The sequence below is a fragment of the Urtica dioica genome, chromosome 11 (assembly GCF_054948205.1).
Source record: "Urtica dioica subsp. dioica isolate 48M chromosome 11, U.dioica_male_clone48M_v1_H2, whole genome shotgun sequence".
NCBI lineage: Eukaryota > Viridiplantae > Streptophyta > Magnoliopsida > Rosales > Urticaceae > Urtica > Urtica dioica.
In genome coordinates, this window is record NC_142766.1 from 20,701,664 (window position 1) to 20,716,356 (window position 14,693).

Below are 14,693 nucleotides of genomic sequence, written 5' to 3' on the forward strand. Positions count from 1 at the left end.
TGTTTTTTTTGTTTAAATAATTTAGATTTAGATCTGTTTTTTGTACCATCATATTTTTCATAAGCGTGTTTTTTTTAACTTCACTCTTTAGATTTGTATAGTAAATCAATGAAATACAATCTGCATGCAACAGGTGAAAAACCGATTATCCACAATTCCGTGGAATTAGAATTATCTTTGTAATTTATGGTCTTTTAATTGATAAAAATATGTGATATATATATATATATATATATATATATATGGGTTATATAGCTAAATAGACTCTCAGTTTAGACAGTTTTGAATTTAGCCAACATTTGGTTAATTTCGTGTTAATAGTCAGCCCAATTTATTTACATAGATAAAAATACCAAAATAACCTCCCAACCTTTCCGGTTATTAACATGCTGAAAATAAAACATTTAATACAAAATATTCTGATATAACTGCTCGCGGTTATTAAGGACGTCATTAAGATCATTAATTAAGATCATTAAGAGAGAAAGAAAGAGGAAAGAAGAAAGAGAACCGAGAAAGACAGATCAAGGGAGTGGGGCGCCGTGACACGCAGGTGATCCACATCGATCCCACCACCTGCGCGCTTGGCCTCGATCCCGCCGGCGATTTTGAATCTGAGAAGGACGCTGTGGAAGAGGTGACGCGGGGATCGCGGTGGACGGCGCGAAGGCGCGGGCCATTTTGGGGTACGCGGCGGTGGGCGGCGTAGGGCTGCTGCTGATGGCGACGAAGGTGGCGGCGACGATCCCGTGTCTCAAGGCAACGATCTATGATTTTGTTTTTCTCTTGACTAATTTTGGTTCTCAGGAATTTTGTTTTCCTTTATAACCTGGGAATCAAGTTCATTCTTGTTCCTGGAACGCATGTGCAAATCGACAAGCTTCTTGCTGAGAGAAGTTTATGGTTTTTTTGTAATACAGTATGTTCGTGTAAATAGATATCATATTTATAGTATGTTCGTGTAAATAGAAATCATATTTACAGTATATTCGTGTAAATACAAAGCTTATTTACAGTATATTCACTGTAAATATATTCACTGTAAATAGAAAGCCTATTTACAGTATATTCGTGTAAATATATTGAAAAAATTCTGGAAATATTTTGGGCACGAAAATTCTGGAAATTATGAATATATGGAAGACAAAATAATATCAATGAATGAAGAATATATATACAGATTTTATCTATAATGAATTGCAACGAAAAAAGAAACTAATTACCTAAAGTCAACGCTTAAAATTTCCAAATACATAACAATTAATGGGCTGAGAACTTTCAAAATCTGCTCAAAATTCAAATTTCAAATTTGAAAACTTCCCTATTCGGTTTCAATATTTAATTCGAAATTTAAAAAAAACTGCCTAATTAATATAGCGTAAGGGCAAAAAGGTAAAACTAATTCAATTAATAAGCTGTCACGTAAGCAAGATGGCTATTTACGGGAAATTAACGAAAGGTTGGCTAAAACCAAATTGCTAGTGTTTTAGAGCTAAACAGCTAATTATTTGTATATATATTAAGTAAATAGCCACATTTGCAGTTTGACATTACTAAATAGTCAACGTTTCGTAAATCTTAGGTAAATAGTGATGCAGGACATAATAATATGTAATTTTGGAAATAAACAATCAGCCAACTTTAAACGAGAAGTTGAATGGGCAAACGTTAATGGATTTGGGCTTATAGCATATCCACTTAAAGCTATTAAAGTCTAGTTTGTAATGGTTAAGGTTTCGTGGCCTTTGGAGCTCCCTCGAAAAAGTAATGATGATTTTAGTAACCACTGCGCATGATTTAATATTGCTGTTAATGTTGTGATGTTTTGTATTCCCCTTTAATTTGATGTAAGACTTTATAAATAGAGTTGAATGTATTGAAATGGCAGTTTATGAATGAAAAGAAATCCTCTATCTAAATTTCAATTTTGTTTTCAACAGTGGAATCGAATTTGATGCCCAAAAACTGGTATTCTTTGTCTTGAATCAACAGGTTTTGGAAGGTTTTTAACCGGATATTTGTGCGTCGAATCAACTGTTAGAATTGTTACTCACGGCGTAGCTTTTTTGCCTGCATCAAATAGTCACTTTAATATATTTACAAACGTAAATCTTAGATAAATAGTCACTTCCATTTATTAAGTCACGTCATCTTTGTGACTATTTACCTAAGATTTACAAAACGTTTGCTATATAGCAATTCCAAACATTTTAGTTAGTTATTTATATATATATATATATATATATATATATATATATATATATATATGAGACAGGGCTTACGCAGCATCCGGAGGAGAGAGGACCAGAAAGAGCAACCGCAGTGCTGAAAACGAGGATGGACGTGGCAGCGGCGCCGGAGCGAGATTGGTCTTGTTTAGACTTTGACTCATCACCCAATATTGGCCTTACTAATTGTGCGTTTTCTTCCATGCTTTTTGAGATATCCCTCTTATCAATATATGAGACTTTTTAGCTCTTGAGAATGAGACAAGTAGTGCAATGAGTGACAATGATGGATTTGGTGTTACTGAGACAAACTGGAAGTAAATACAAATTTTCCGAGTTCGGTGACTATCAGTATTAGGTGATGTTGCCGCAACGGTTAGTTGGAAGCCGTGTTAGATACAACGGTTTTGTTTTCAACGATATGAAAGCTGTCATGTATAGTATAGTACATAAAATGCAACACAAGATCTGATAGGATTATAAAATAATTTTAGTATATCAGAGCTCTTAATGTATAATTATAAAATAACTAGATTTTTTAAGTATTTAAGCATGTGCAGCTTGGTTTAAAGAGTGTCACTCGCTCTTTTGTGTATCTGTGTGTTTGTCATATCAACGGTCGCGTCAATTAGTAACATCGGTCTTTTTTTTACATAAGCAAACACTCGCAACGGTTTTGGACGGGCATGTTTTGGACCAACAGTCGTGTCCTTTGGCCGATATCCGTGTCTAAAAATTATAAAAAATTAAACCTTTCGATATTATTTTACTAGAAACTTAAACCTTGGCTGTTTTTTTTAGTAAATTAAATTTGAATAAATACTATTTCCATAATTGTTTTCTAATATTTATTAGGTTTAAAAGTTTTTTTTTTTCTTAATCATTAGATAATACATATATAAATTGAATTTTTTTACTCCATAAACTCATCTTCTTAATTATTAAAAAGTAGAAATTTAGAATATACAATGTCAGACACTTGGGGATAATATCATATTTTGAACTATAGTAAAAAAATTGTTGCAATGAATCTTTACTGAGGCAATTGTATCACAAATTATTTTCAAATGTGTAATAACTTTTATTCAAATACGGTCGATCTCGAGGTCATTACTATCTGCGAGGTTGCTTCACTTCCAAGTAATGCCCAGAAACTAGACACAAAGCATCTTTCTTTGCAGCAACAAAAGAAAAACTGTGATCATCGAACAAAATGCGACATGGATGCTTGGATTTCCTCTAAAGTCCTTCCTTTAGTCTCCGGGACTAGCTTTGCCACGAATATCACAGCTAAACCAGCAACGCCCGAGTACATGAAAAACGTCCCTGAATAGTACATATATAGCGTAACCACTAATAAGTTACCTAAATGCCTTGAAGAAGATGAAACAAAGTAAAAAAAAAAAAATTTAAATTGTTGTTGAGTGTACCTGAAGAACTCCATTGCATAGTGAAATTGAAAGAGTATGTGACTATCCAAGAACATGACCAATTCACAAGTGTCAATAAGCTTCCCGCCGAACCCTTTACGTTTATAGGGAATATCTAAAGATGAAGACAAAAGCATATCGATTTGATCAGCAAAATTTTTAGAACATTCATGAATCAATTTATAATACCTCTGACATTATGACCCAGGGTAATCCTGCCATGGCCATTACAAATGACATGCCATAAACCTGAAATATACAAATTTATAATTAATTTATATAAAATATATTATCTACAATTGCAAGGAGTGTTAATAATTATAATACTTGTATAGCAAGAAACACTATTGTGGGAGTGAGATCGCTCCACCGATTAAGGTCCTGCGCGTTAAAAAATACTCAAAACTGTTATTAAATAAATAATGTGACTTTAGTGTATAAAAAATTAGGTTGGGTAGAAGGGAATCAAACGATACCATCAATACGAACGAGAAGCCGATAAGAGCGCTACTGAAACACATTCCTGCTGCAGAAATCTGCATGTAAATGTATATCCATTCATGATAACTTTCTCCTATGACTTTAGACACAAAATAAAAATCTAGAGATAGAAAACATTATCGCGTTTAATTTCACCATTAGAAGAGGTCGTCTTCCCGATCTATCTGCCAAGAGTACGCCTATTGCCACAGCAGGTATCTGCAATTTTTTTTTGTTGATTATTTTCTATCAGCCTTATCATAAAGAAAATTTGGACAAAATACTAATTCTAGACTAATTGATTAGAAAAATAGCAAATATTTCATATTTAAGTAAAATAGTTAAGATTTTAAGTTTCTTACCAAAAAAAACTAAGATTTTTTTTACATTTGGTACTTATGAATTTTAATAAGTTTTTGCTATTTTGCTAATTCAAGAAAAATCTTGGCTATTTTGCAATTTTAGATGTTTTAAGTGGCTATATAGCTAGATAATAAATTATATGTTAACAAAGGGAAAAAGAAAAGATAATGATCTACCTGGGAAATAGCCATTGTTACCGTTCCAATTCTGGTTGAAAAACCTGAAACAATCATGTGATTTAAAAACATTTCTTTTGTTTTAAACCCGTTTGAAGCAAGTTTCTTAATAAAGATGTATACTTACCAACCCTTGAAAATATTGATTTTGCAAAAGAAATAATCGCGACATTCCCCGAAAGTTGTGGTAGTGCCATCAACCCAATTCCTACCTAAGAGGCGCTCATAGAAAACAAAATAAAACAAAATTTGAGTTAATTATTTATTATACTCATCTCTTGATAATTAAATTCATAAATTATAATGGCTGAATTTGAGATGTCTGACAGAGAGCGCATGAGCATATCTCCATTGGAACAAATCAAGAACTTTGTCCGATTCTTGCTGAAAGGCTTCTGTATAATCCTGTCAAAAATATTACGCCCCGCATTTAAAATTCATGTACGTTAATTTTTTTTTTTCAAGTTTATGATAAAAAAAATAAGATCAATTTGAATGATTTTACAATAATTTCAGCAGCTTCTGTGGAGATATCGACGTTCTTTCCCCTGAGACGCTGCAGCGTGGCTAAAGTCTCTTTGCGCTTCCCAACTTTTGCCTTCAAAAAAGATACAATTCTAATAATTATAAAATAGATAAATAAATAAGTGTCGATTTTTGCTATGTTTTTTTTTTCTTTGTTAAACTAATTGGACTCACTAGCCATCTAGGAGACTCGGGAATGAAGAATAGTCCAAAAATATGTAACAGAGACGGAATGGCGCCTGAAAGAAATTAAAGGGAAAAAAATGAATTCGCTAATTAAATATAATTAAATACAAAAAGAAAAATGATTACCGATTATAGCCAATTCACGCCAAGTGACAACGTTCCCGATGAAGAACATCAACGCGATACCGCAGCAAAGAGTCAACTGACCGACAAATGAACAAAAACAAAAAAAATCAGGTTTTTACTTTTAAATTAGCTCCCAGGAACATGTACTATAGAATAGTTTTAGTAACCTGATACGCGGAAGTAAATCTTCCTCGAATCTCCTTTGGGGTTATTTCTGCAATGTAAACGGGTACCTAATAATAAGGCAAACAATAATTTGTTGAGCGGATATATTTATAGTCATATAAACAAGATTTCTTGTTGTTGAAGTTATTGTTGCAATTATTACCGCGTAACAAATAAGCCCGTTTGAAATTCCTAGTAGCACTCTTCCAATGTCCAGAGACAGAGCATTCTATAACAAAGAGTTCATAATAATTTCTTTTAATATTATGAAATAATTAGTAGGTTGGTAATCATGAGAGAGAGAGAGAGAGAGAGAGAGAGAGAGAACCTTCCCAAATGCTATTGCAAGCCACCCAGCTAAACATAATATTTCTGAGACCCACATTGCCTGTGCCATTTACAGTTGATTTACAACATTACATAATAGAGTTTAATATATATTTAATATTTGAGATTCATGGTTATTTTGTTCATCCCTTAAAAAGTTAGAAGTAGAACTAAATGGAATATGAAGCAATGATAATACCAATAATAATCATCTCAAACATTTGAATATTGAAGTTCAGGGACAAATAAAAAATTAGAAAAAATTAAGGATGAAATCGATAATCAAAATTCAACTTAAGTTGGAGGGACAGAGAAATTTTAAAACCCAAGGACTAAATCGTTATAATCCAAAAAATTGTGTTGATCTATAAATTTAGAAATTCAAAGAACATTTGTGCTTGTATCTCAGATTTAACTTTTTACATTAAAAAATAGTGAAAATTTTGTTTATGTATTTAAATAGAGTCTATCTTACGATTATTCAAAAATGTATATTCATAACTCCTCACTAAAAAAAACTAAGTCAAAGTTACATGATTAGATTAGATGAGTTTATATCAGAAAACGTCATAATTGAGAAAGCTCGGGTCTCAAAACCCAATAAAATATATGAACTAATAAGTTGTATTTTCCTTTTAAATAATTTGTCCATTGTCAATTAATAAACAAAAATAAAAAATTGTCCACGCTCCACACATGTCGCTGCAATAAGATAGAATAATGACCAAACGACACGTCGGTTGAGATCTGAAACACAATTTTATACTATAACCTTTTATAATATTTTATTAATTTTAAGTCTATAATTGATGGCCATCAAGCTGCTAGTGGGACCCACAAATAATCGTAGTAGGTAGTCCAATAAAAAAAATAATAAATAAAATACATACAGCTTTCCGACCAATGCGATCGGCGAGTCTCCCATTTATAAACCCTCCGATCATTCCTCCGATCGTCACCATCGAGCCAAACGCCGAGTACTGCAAAAAAAAAAAAAAAAAATCTCAATAGAAAATAATTTTTAAAAAAATAACAACTAATAAATATATTCGTGTAAGTAATTAATCTATCTCACAGCGGAGAGAGAGAGGCCCAAGTCTTCCATGATTCCGGATTGCGCCGGCGAAGAATATCCGATCTACTACGAATCAACATCGTTCCAATTTAATAGAAAAATAGCAAAAACGACAATAATAATAGTTTGATTTGATGAAGTATAATTACGCCGCATCCAGTGGAGAGAGGGCCACAGAGAGCCACCGCGGTGCTCAAAACGACGACGGCCGTGGCAGTCCCGGAGAAATGTTTGTCGTTTTTTGAGTTTGACTCATCGGCCAGTATTGACCTTGTTAGTGCGCTTTCTTCCATGTTTTCCGAGATCTCTCTACTCTCAGATTTTTCTAGCTGAGAGTTGAGACTAAAGTATGGACAATGTGAGAGGTTGTGAATTCGATGTTACCGAACCAAAATGGAAGAAGAAAAATAATTATTCCCAATATCTGATCTGTCCCACTAAAAATAGGTAAAAAAAAAAGATAGTTATAATTTATATATACTATATCTAATAAAAATCCAAAGTTGTCGGGAGAAAAAAAAAAAATCTAAATGTACTTTTTGGGTCACCAAACTCAGCATATATGTTTCATTATTTCTATTTTTGTGTTTAGAATATGTTTCCTCTTGTAAGAAAATAGAAACAACTTGCAGTTTTCTTAAAATTTACCAGATTTTGAATTAAAATATTTTTTTGGTGCGCATTCATGTATAAAATAATTTTAGAACTTACCAAATTTTGTGGCTTGAGACCTCGATCAAGCCACAAAACTAAGTTCGGCGTCAAGATCAGCTTTTAAATGAGAATACATATCTTCCGTAAACTCAAAAGATATTTTTGAGGGGGGACAAAATTATACATCAACGAGCTACAATTCATGTGAACAATGTTTTACATTTTAAATTGTTTTTTTTTTCAATTTTACATTAAGTTTTAAATTGATTTTTTTTTTCATAATGATATTTTTTACATTTTGTGAAAATTGAACCATTGTTAACGTCACAAGAGGTCACTTTTACCAAAAATAATCTATTTGGAGTTCCTCTTTTATATACTCTTTGCCTATTAAAAGTTCAAATTTATCTATATTTAAATTTTCACTCTTCAAATAAAGTAAAACATTGATACCACAAATTATGAGTGTTCATGAGAACCACCGATCATCTAAACGGAGCCTCATTCTTTTTTAATTTGCACTATTAAAACTTGAAGAAGTTCGGGTTGTTATCAAGAGTTAAGAAGCTATCGTTGACGATGAACTCGGCGAACATCGACGAAGACGTGAAGAAGAAAAAAAAAACACCTTCGTCCAGATCAAGAGCCCTATGTTAGTTAAGACTATTGGAGTTTCATCCTCCAAAAAAGGCAGTGATAAGAGTATAGAGTACGTTTATTGTATTTGAATGTAAAAGTATTTTGTTCGCTTATATACAAGATGGAATGATATGATTTTTTTCATATATTAAGATTAAAGTGTATATTTTATCATTTTCTCTCATATTCTGTATATTGTCATTCATTAGAAATTTAATCAAGTGAAATGAGAAACATGCTTCATCGTCCTTAAAATTGTAATTTGTTAACATCAATGAATAAAATTTTAGTATTTGACATGTTTGAGAGTGCTAATAAATGGAAAAACGACAAAAATCGGCAGAAAAATGAAAAACGACAAAAAATGGAAAGAAAAAATGACAAATCCCAGATAAACGACAAAATAAGTTTTAAAAATGACAACAAATCCCAGGTAAACGACAAAATAATAGTTTTAAAAATGACAACATAAAAATGACATCAAATCCCAGATAAACAACAAAATAATAGCTTTTAAAAAAAAAACTAACGATTTTTTTTTTTTTTTGGAAAGACGAAATATGAGGGAAACTCGCAAAATTTAAAACTTCTAAACTCTGATTACCATTGGGCAACACAGATCAACACAAATTTAAAAGAGCAATATCTTTATGTTGTAATAAACTCATATCAGATTCATATCTTAAGGTGCTCTCACTGAGCTAGCTTCCTCTTATTTACTCAGTTTATACTATTTCTGTGGTAATAATATTATTCCATAATTTACTTCGACTCGTGATTCATTAAATCATTGTTCATGAATAATGTTTGCCTGTATTTCTTCTAGACTTCGTCCCTTCGTCTCTGGCACCATCTTCCAGATGAACAATATCCCGATCCCAGGAACAACGGCATAAATCATAAATATCCCTGTAAATCATTGATTTTTTTTTATCGTTATTATAATAGGATCATTATATTAACAAAAAATTGGTTACGTAAGTCACATAAATTATAGTAATTGTAAATTAGTCAACCTTTGTTAAATACTTTGTAAATAGCCTATTTGCATACGTGGTAGCCTATTAACTATCTATTTTTTACATGTTTGGCTGTGTTAAATAATCTTTTACTAATCTATTAATAAGTCCACTTGGCTATTTACAAGAAATTAACTAAAAGTAGGTTATATCACAATTCACTATAACCGTGTGGCTATATAACTTAATAATCCTTATATTAAATTAGAGATTAATTAGACAAAAATTAACCCTCACCGGCTGAGCTCCATTCAAACATAGAGTTGTAACTGTAGGACACAATGCATCCACAGATCACTGAGACCACATTCACAATACTTCCACCAACACCTTTTATATTTACAGGGAATATCTGAATTTGAAAAAAAAAATGGAAAACAATTAATTGTATAGCTTGAAATATTTATAAAACATTTGAAATCAACGGATTGGAAAATAATGATGGTGTACCTCTGAGACTATGATACCCGGTATGCCTTCTAAACCAGAGCAGAAAGACCCAAAATAGACCTACATATGCAATTAATTAAAAACTTGAATTAAATTTTTTTTCTTTCTTCACATGGAATGAAAAGAGATAAAAAAAAACTAAATAAATTGGGTTGTCAATGATTAAATTAAACTTGTAAATTTACCAATAGGCCGACGAGAGCAAGACTCGGAGTAACCTTCTCGCCCAAGTGAAGCCCCTGAAATAATCAAATGTTTCGACAATGAATGCAAATTTAACTCTCAAGTTTTATATGAAATTAGGTTATTATATGGTTACATTATAGTAAAATAAATTAAATAAATACCTGGAAGAGGAATGACAGTGCGATAAGGCCAGTACCCAAGCAACATCCAGCTGAAGATATCTGAAAACGAGATGTTATTTGAAGAATATGAGCAATAAATGATTTTTTATTTTATTTTTAAATATAATGTTTGAACAATTTTATAATCCACCGAGTTATTAATATTCTAAAAATTATTACCAGTAAAAGTGGACGCCTTCCCAACTTATCGATAACACTTAGCGCTAATAACGCTGACAGAATCTGCAAATGAGCTTGAAAATGTGAAAACACACCAACCATTCACTCTTTATCTATTTATTATTAAATTAACCTTTATATTTTCTTGATGTTAAAAAATTATCTGTTCATTAATAGTTTGACAATATTAAGAGAAAAAAAGCTAATACTTTGATTGATTTTTGCATAATAATTTATCAAAATCGACATAATAAAGAAGATACTATCATATTACAATACCAATATGTATAAATATGTATTAGGATTAATATGAATGTCCCAAACTGATTAAGAAATAATCTAAGCTATATGTTTATATATTTTTATTGCGTTCTTAATAATAACTTCACTAACAAAAATCAATACAAAAACTGATTAAGCATACAACTTTTAATATTGATATAGTTTTACAATAATTTTTAAACATTAATATAGTTTTACTAAATAAGAAATATATTTGCAATGAGTAGTTATGATACCCATTTATGTCACATAGATGAGAGAGTACTGGTTTTTTTAGGATGTAATAAATTTCAGATACTTATATAAATTTAGTACCTCGACTATTCCAACTGTCATGCTTCCAATAGTGCTCGAAAAACCTGTTTGATACAATGCTTCTTAACTAAAGTGATGAAAGTATATACATATATATATATATATATATATATATATATATATATATACACTCTAAACTTAAACTTAAGGGGTTAAAGTGAATTATTTCTTAAGATGGTTAATTAGTAAATTTTTAGAGTAAAAATAAGAGGAAAAAAATAAATCTAGCAGGTAAAAAAAAATGTGTATATATTTACCAGCGAAGTGTATAATTGAGCTTGTATAATAGGTAATGGCGGAGATGCCACTTAGCTGTGAGAAGACCATCATGCCAATTCCAATCTTAATCCATATTTTGACAAGTCAAGACGAGACTTATTAATAAACATATAAATAAGATCTAAAAACAAAATCAAAATAAATTACATGTGTAATATAGATAAATCGACGTACAATAAGACAACGTGCATACTTTCTCTGGAAGAGACTCAGAAATCCATCTTCGGAGGTTCGTGTACAATAATCTGTAAATTCCTAGAAAACAACCAAACAAACAAAAACCTTGTTTATTATTTTATAAAATAATTAAATGTATATAAAATGTATTCATACTTTGATCTCAAGAGTCTCTTGTGATATATCAGCCTTAGCCCCCCTAAGGCGGCGTAAAGCGACTTCCGATTCCTGAGCTCGACCCGCTTTCATCTGTGGTAATTAATTTTCACTAAATCAGATATAATAATCAAATTAATTGTTGAATATGTGTATTTATTCAAATTAATTATTATTACCAGCCATCTAGGAGACTCGGTGCAGAATAGCAGAAGTAGTAGCTGAAATATGAATGGAATAATCCCTGAAAATAATAATAAGTGCAAGCTTATATTATTGTCACATGATTACTTAGAGTAAACAAAATTCAGTGTGAATAAATAACAGAGGGATGACCGATTAATGCTAATGTACGCCAGTGGATAAGAGGACCAACGACGAAGGAAAGTGCTTTCCCACAGGCTATCACTACCTACAAAAATGATTTTATTCAAAATGAAGGTTATTATTGACAATAAGTTGATTATTAGAGTTACATTGATCTGAATTATAAATATACACGTACAGTTGAACTTGACATTACAGTTCCTCTAATATTTTTGGGGGTGACCTCCGAAATATATAAGATCAACTGTGAGGAGCAAAAAAAAAAAAAACAGTGAGAACTATATATTATACAAATATTAATTAGCTGATAATGATCTATTTAAACCTTAATCGTAGGGTATTGTACATCTAACTAGTTCAAATTAGAAAGCAGATGAAAAAAAAAATATATCATTCCCTAATATGCGTTCTACAAATTATTAGAAAAAATGAAAATGATTACAGAAAATTAAATTCACATATATAAACTATTAAATTTTAATAGTTGTTAACTCCAAAAAAATTAAATAACTATTCCAGTTAAAGCATGTCTATTAATGTAGAAAAGTTTTACATAAAAACTATTTTCTTGACTGATTAGTTGAATCTTGACTTATTAATCGTTTAGCCAAAATTTACAAATGTAACTAGTTATTATTCAAAATTATCTTAATCTTATATAATTATGTACGTACGGACGTACCCCAAAAGAACTTAATCCGCCTCCGCATCCCACCAAGAATCTTCCCACGTCCAACCACAAAGCATCCTTTCAAAGATGAATTTAATTACTAATTAATTAACATATATATTGTAAAAAACTAACTAAAAAAGTATCAGTAAACTAGCTAATATTTTGAAATACGCTTTGAATAGAAACCTTAGAAAATGCTACAGATAGCCACCCCATTACGCTTAATAAACTTGGAAGTCCAATTGCCTGCGATTCGTAATGTATTGTTATTTTATGCTAAAAAAATAATCGAATGGAAATTGAAATTATTTTACTTTATTACCCTTCTTCGACCAACAACATCTGCGAATTTCCCACTCCACGCTGATCCACATATTGACCCCACAAGGGCAGTTGTAACAAAAACCGAGTACTATCATAAAAAAATAATAATAATAATAATAAAGAAAAATTAAAAACACTATCTATTAAACTTTGGTAACCAAATTATAACTAAACTCGAAAATACCGACAAAAAAATTAATTGATCATATACTTTGGAATATTTGATCCATTAATATGTTTAGGCATATTGAATGCCCCTTTTATTTTTTAACCATCAAGAATGATTTATGAAATGATATTTACAGACATATCCACGCATTTGTAGTCACACAATTCTTACACATTTTAAATAGAAAAAAAAAAAAAAAAAAAAAAAAAAAAATCACCTGTGCCGAACTAAGGCCAATGTCATGCATAATTCCAGATTGTGTTGGTGAAGAAAACCCAATCTACATATAAATATCACAACAAATGGTGATTAATAAACACAAAATGAAAAATAAAAAAATAAATCAACTTTAAAATAAGACGATATAATAATATTAATTCTCACGGAGGTTCCGGAAGCAAAAGCAGCGCAATAAATAACAAAAATGCTTCGAGCGAGGTTGGAAGTAATCGGAGATAAAGAGCTCCGATCGAGGTTTTCTTTTGCCAACAACGAACTTTTCATTGCAATTGCCTCTCCTTCTTCTTCCATATTAATTCTCTTATTATGAAATATTATTTGTTAAATTATTTAGAAAAATTGGCTACGTATATAAACGGATAATATGTGTTTAACTCTTGGCTTGGTACAAACACAGATACCCCACTTGTATTTATACTAGTGGCATCCTCAATCCATATAATTATGATTAATTCTCTGTAATTTTATCCCTAATTTAATGTAGTCATCTAAAAACTCTATGGATTTCAATTACTATTAATGCTTTGGATTTTGTCATCAAACCTTCAATCTAATAGTGTTTATATTTATTTCTCTATAATTTTATTCCTAACTTATTTTGAACTTCTAGAAACTCCATGGACTTACCTAAAAAGAAAAAAAGAAAAGAAAAGGAGGTTCTAAGATTTCTTTAGAACATGAACACTATTTAGTACATTTAACTAAGCTATCACTTATCATTTACAAAAAATAACAAGAATAACGTGTCAATGTTTATTTATTTTTTTCGAAAATAATTTTTTTTAAGCTACATAATTTTTTAAAAATGTATTCACTTGTAAAAAAATTACAGTAATAAAAACAATTAAGAGCTATTTGTGTGAACAAATTAGCAGCCTATTGGCCATTCCACACACTTGGATCAAATTATTATTATATACTTACATATTACACAATACAAAACAAACAAAAGGTAGAAAGTATGATGCATTACCATACTCCAATGTCCCATATTCTCCACGTGAAAAAGCAATTACAATATCACAATATACATACACACTACACCTAGACCCATAGTTGAAGGAAATGGCTGAATTAATTAAATCCAAATGAGATACGTACGGTCATCTTATGCGTCAACATATCAACTTTTCTATATTTGTCGTATTTACGCATAAATGTAGTTAATAAAATTACATTTATGAATTAAAATTACACCAAATTTCATTTTATAGACCTACAAGTTAACAAAATATCGAGATTAGACCTCACACTTTAAAAATATCTAAAAATTGACTTTTGTCCCGATTTCGGACACAAATATCCTTTTGAATAAACACACTTATTTCACTTTCACTCTCTATCTTTTCAATCCCTATTACGATTTTTCATGCTCGATTCC

At 30.7% G+C, this 14,693-nt stretch overlaps 2 protein-coding genes across 3 annotated transcripts; both read right to left on the reverse strand.

The window, feature by feature from the left end:
- Positions 1 to 3,164: 3,164 nt before the first annotated feature.
- Positions 3,165 to 7,475, reverse strand: LOC149382224 (sugar transporter ERD6-like 17). 2 transcript variants are annotated; one of them, XM_089601593.1, is made up of 18 exons: positions 7,231 to 7,475; positions 7,082 to 7,144; positions 6,897 to 6,986; positions 6,008 to 6,067; positions 5,843 to 5,908; positions 5,682 to 5,747; positions 5,515 to 5,590; positions 5,377 to 5,441; positions 5,183 to 5,275; positions 5,005 to 5,082; positions 4,805 to 4,889; positions 4,678 to 4,721; positions 4,295 to 4,357; positions 4,135 to 4,194; positions 3,986 to 4,039; positions 3,848 to 3,907; positions 3,659 to 3,773; positions 3,165 to 3,554 (listed from the first exon to the last, which is right to left on the reverse strand). In XM_089601593.1, exons 1-18 carry the CDS (start codon positions 7,372 to 7,374, stop codon positions 3,430 to 3,432), a joined length of 1,407 nt encoding a protein of 468 aa, XP_089457719.1. In that variant the 5' UTR covers positions 7,375 to 7,475; the 3' UTR covers positions 3,165 to 3,429. The 2 variants fall into 2 exon arrangements, with proteins under 2 accessions (XP_089457719.1, XP_089457720.1); XM_089601594.1 differs by having other exon boundaries at positions 7,082 to 7,147; positions 7,231 to 7,277.
- A 2,535-nt stretch (positions 7,476 to 10,010) lies between these two features.
- On the reverse strand, positions 10,011 to 13,603 carry LOC149382225 (sugar transporter ERD6-like 5). Its single transcript, XM_089601465.1, has 9 exons — positions 13,457 to 13,603; positions 13,290 to 13,352; positions 12,902 to 12,991; positions 11,934 to 11,991; positions 11,759 to 11,823; positions 11,580 to 11,672; positions 10,371 to 10,433; positions 10,191 to 10,250; positions 10,011 to 10,082 (listed from the first exon to the last, which is right to left on the reverse strand). Exons 1-9 carry the CDS (start codon positions 13,601 to 13,603, stop codon positions 10,011 to 10,013), a joined length of 711 nt encoding a protein of 236 aa, XP_089457591.1.
- Between the last annotated feature and the right edge of the window lie 1,090 nt (positions 13,604 to 14,693).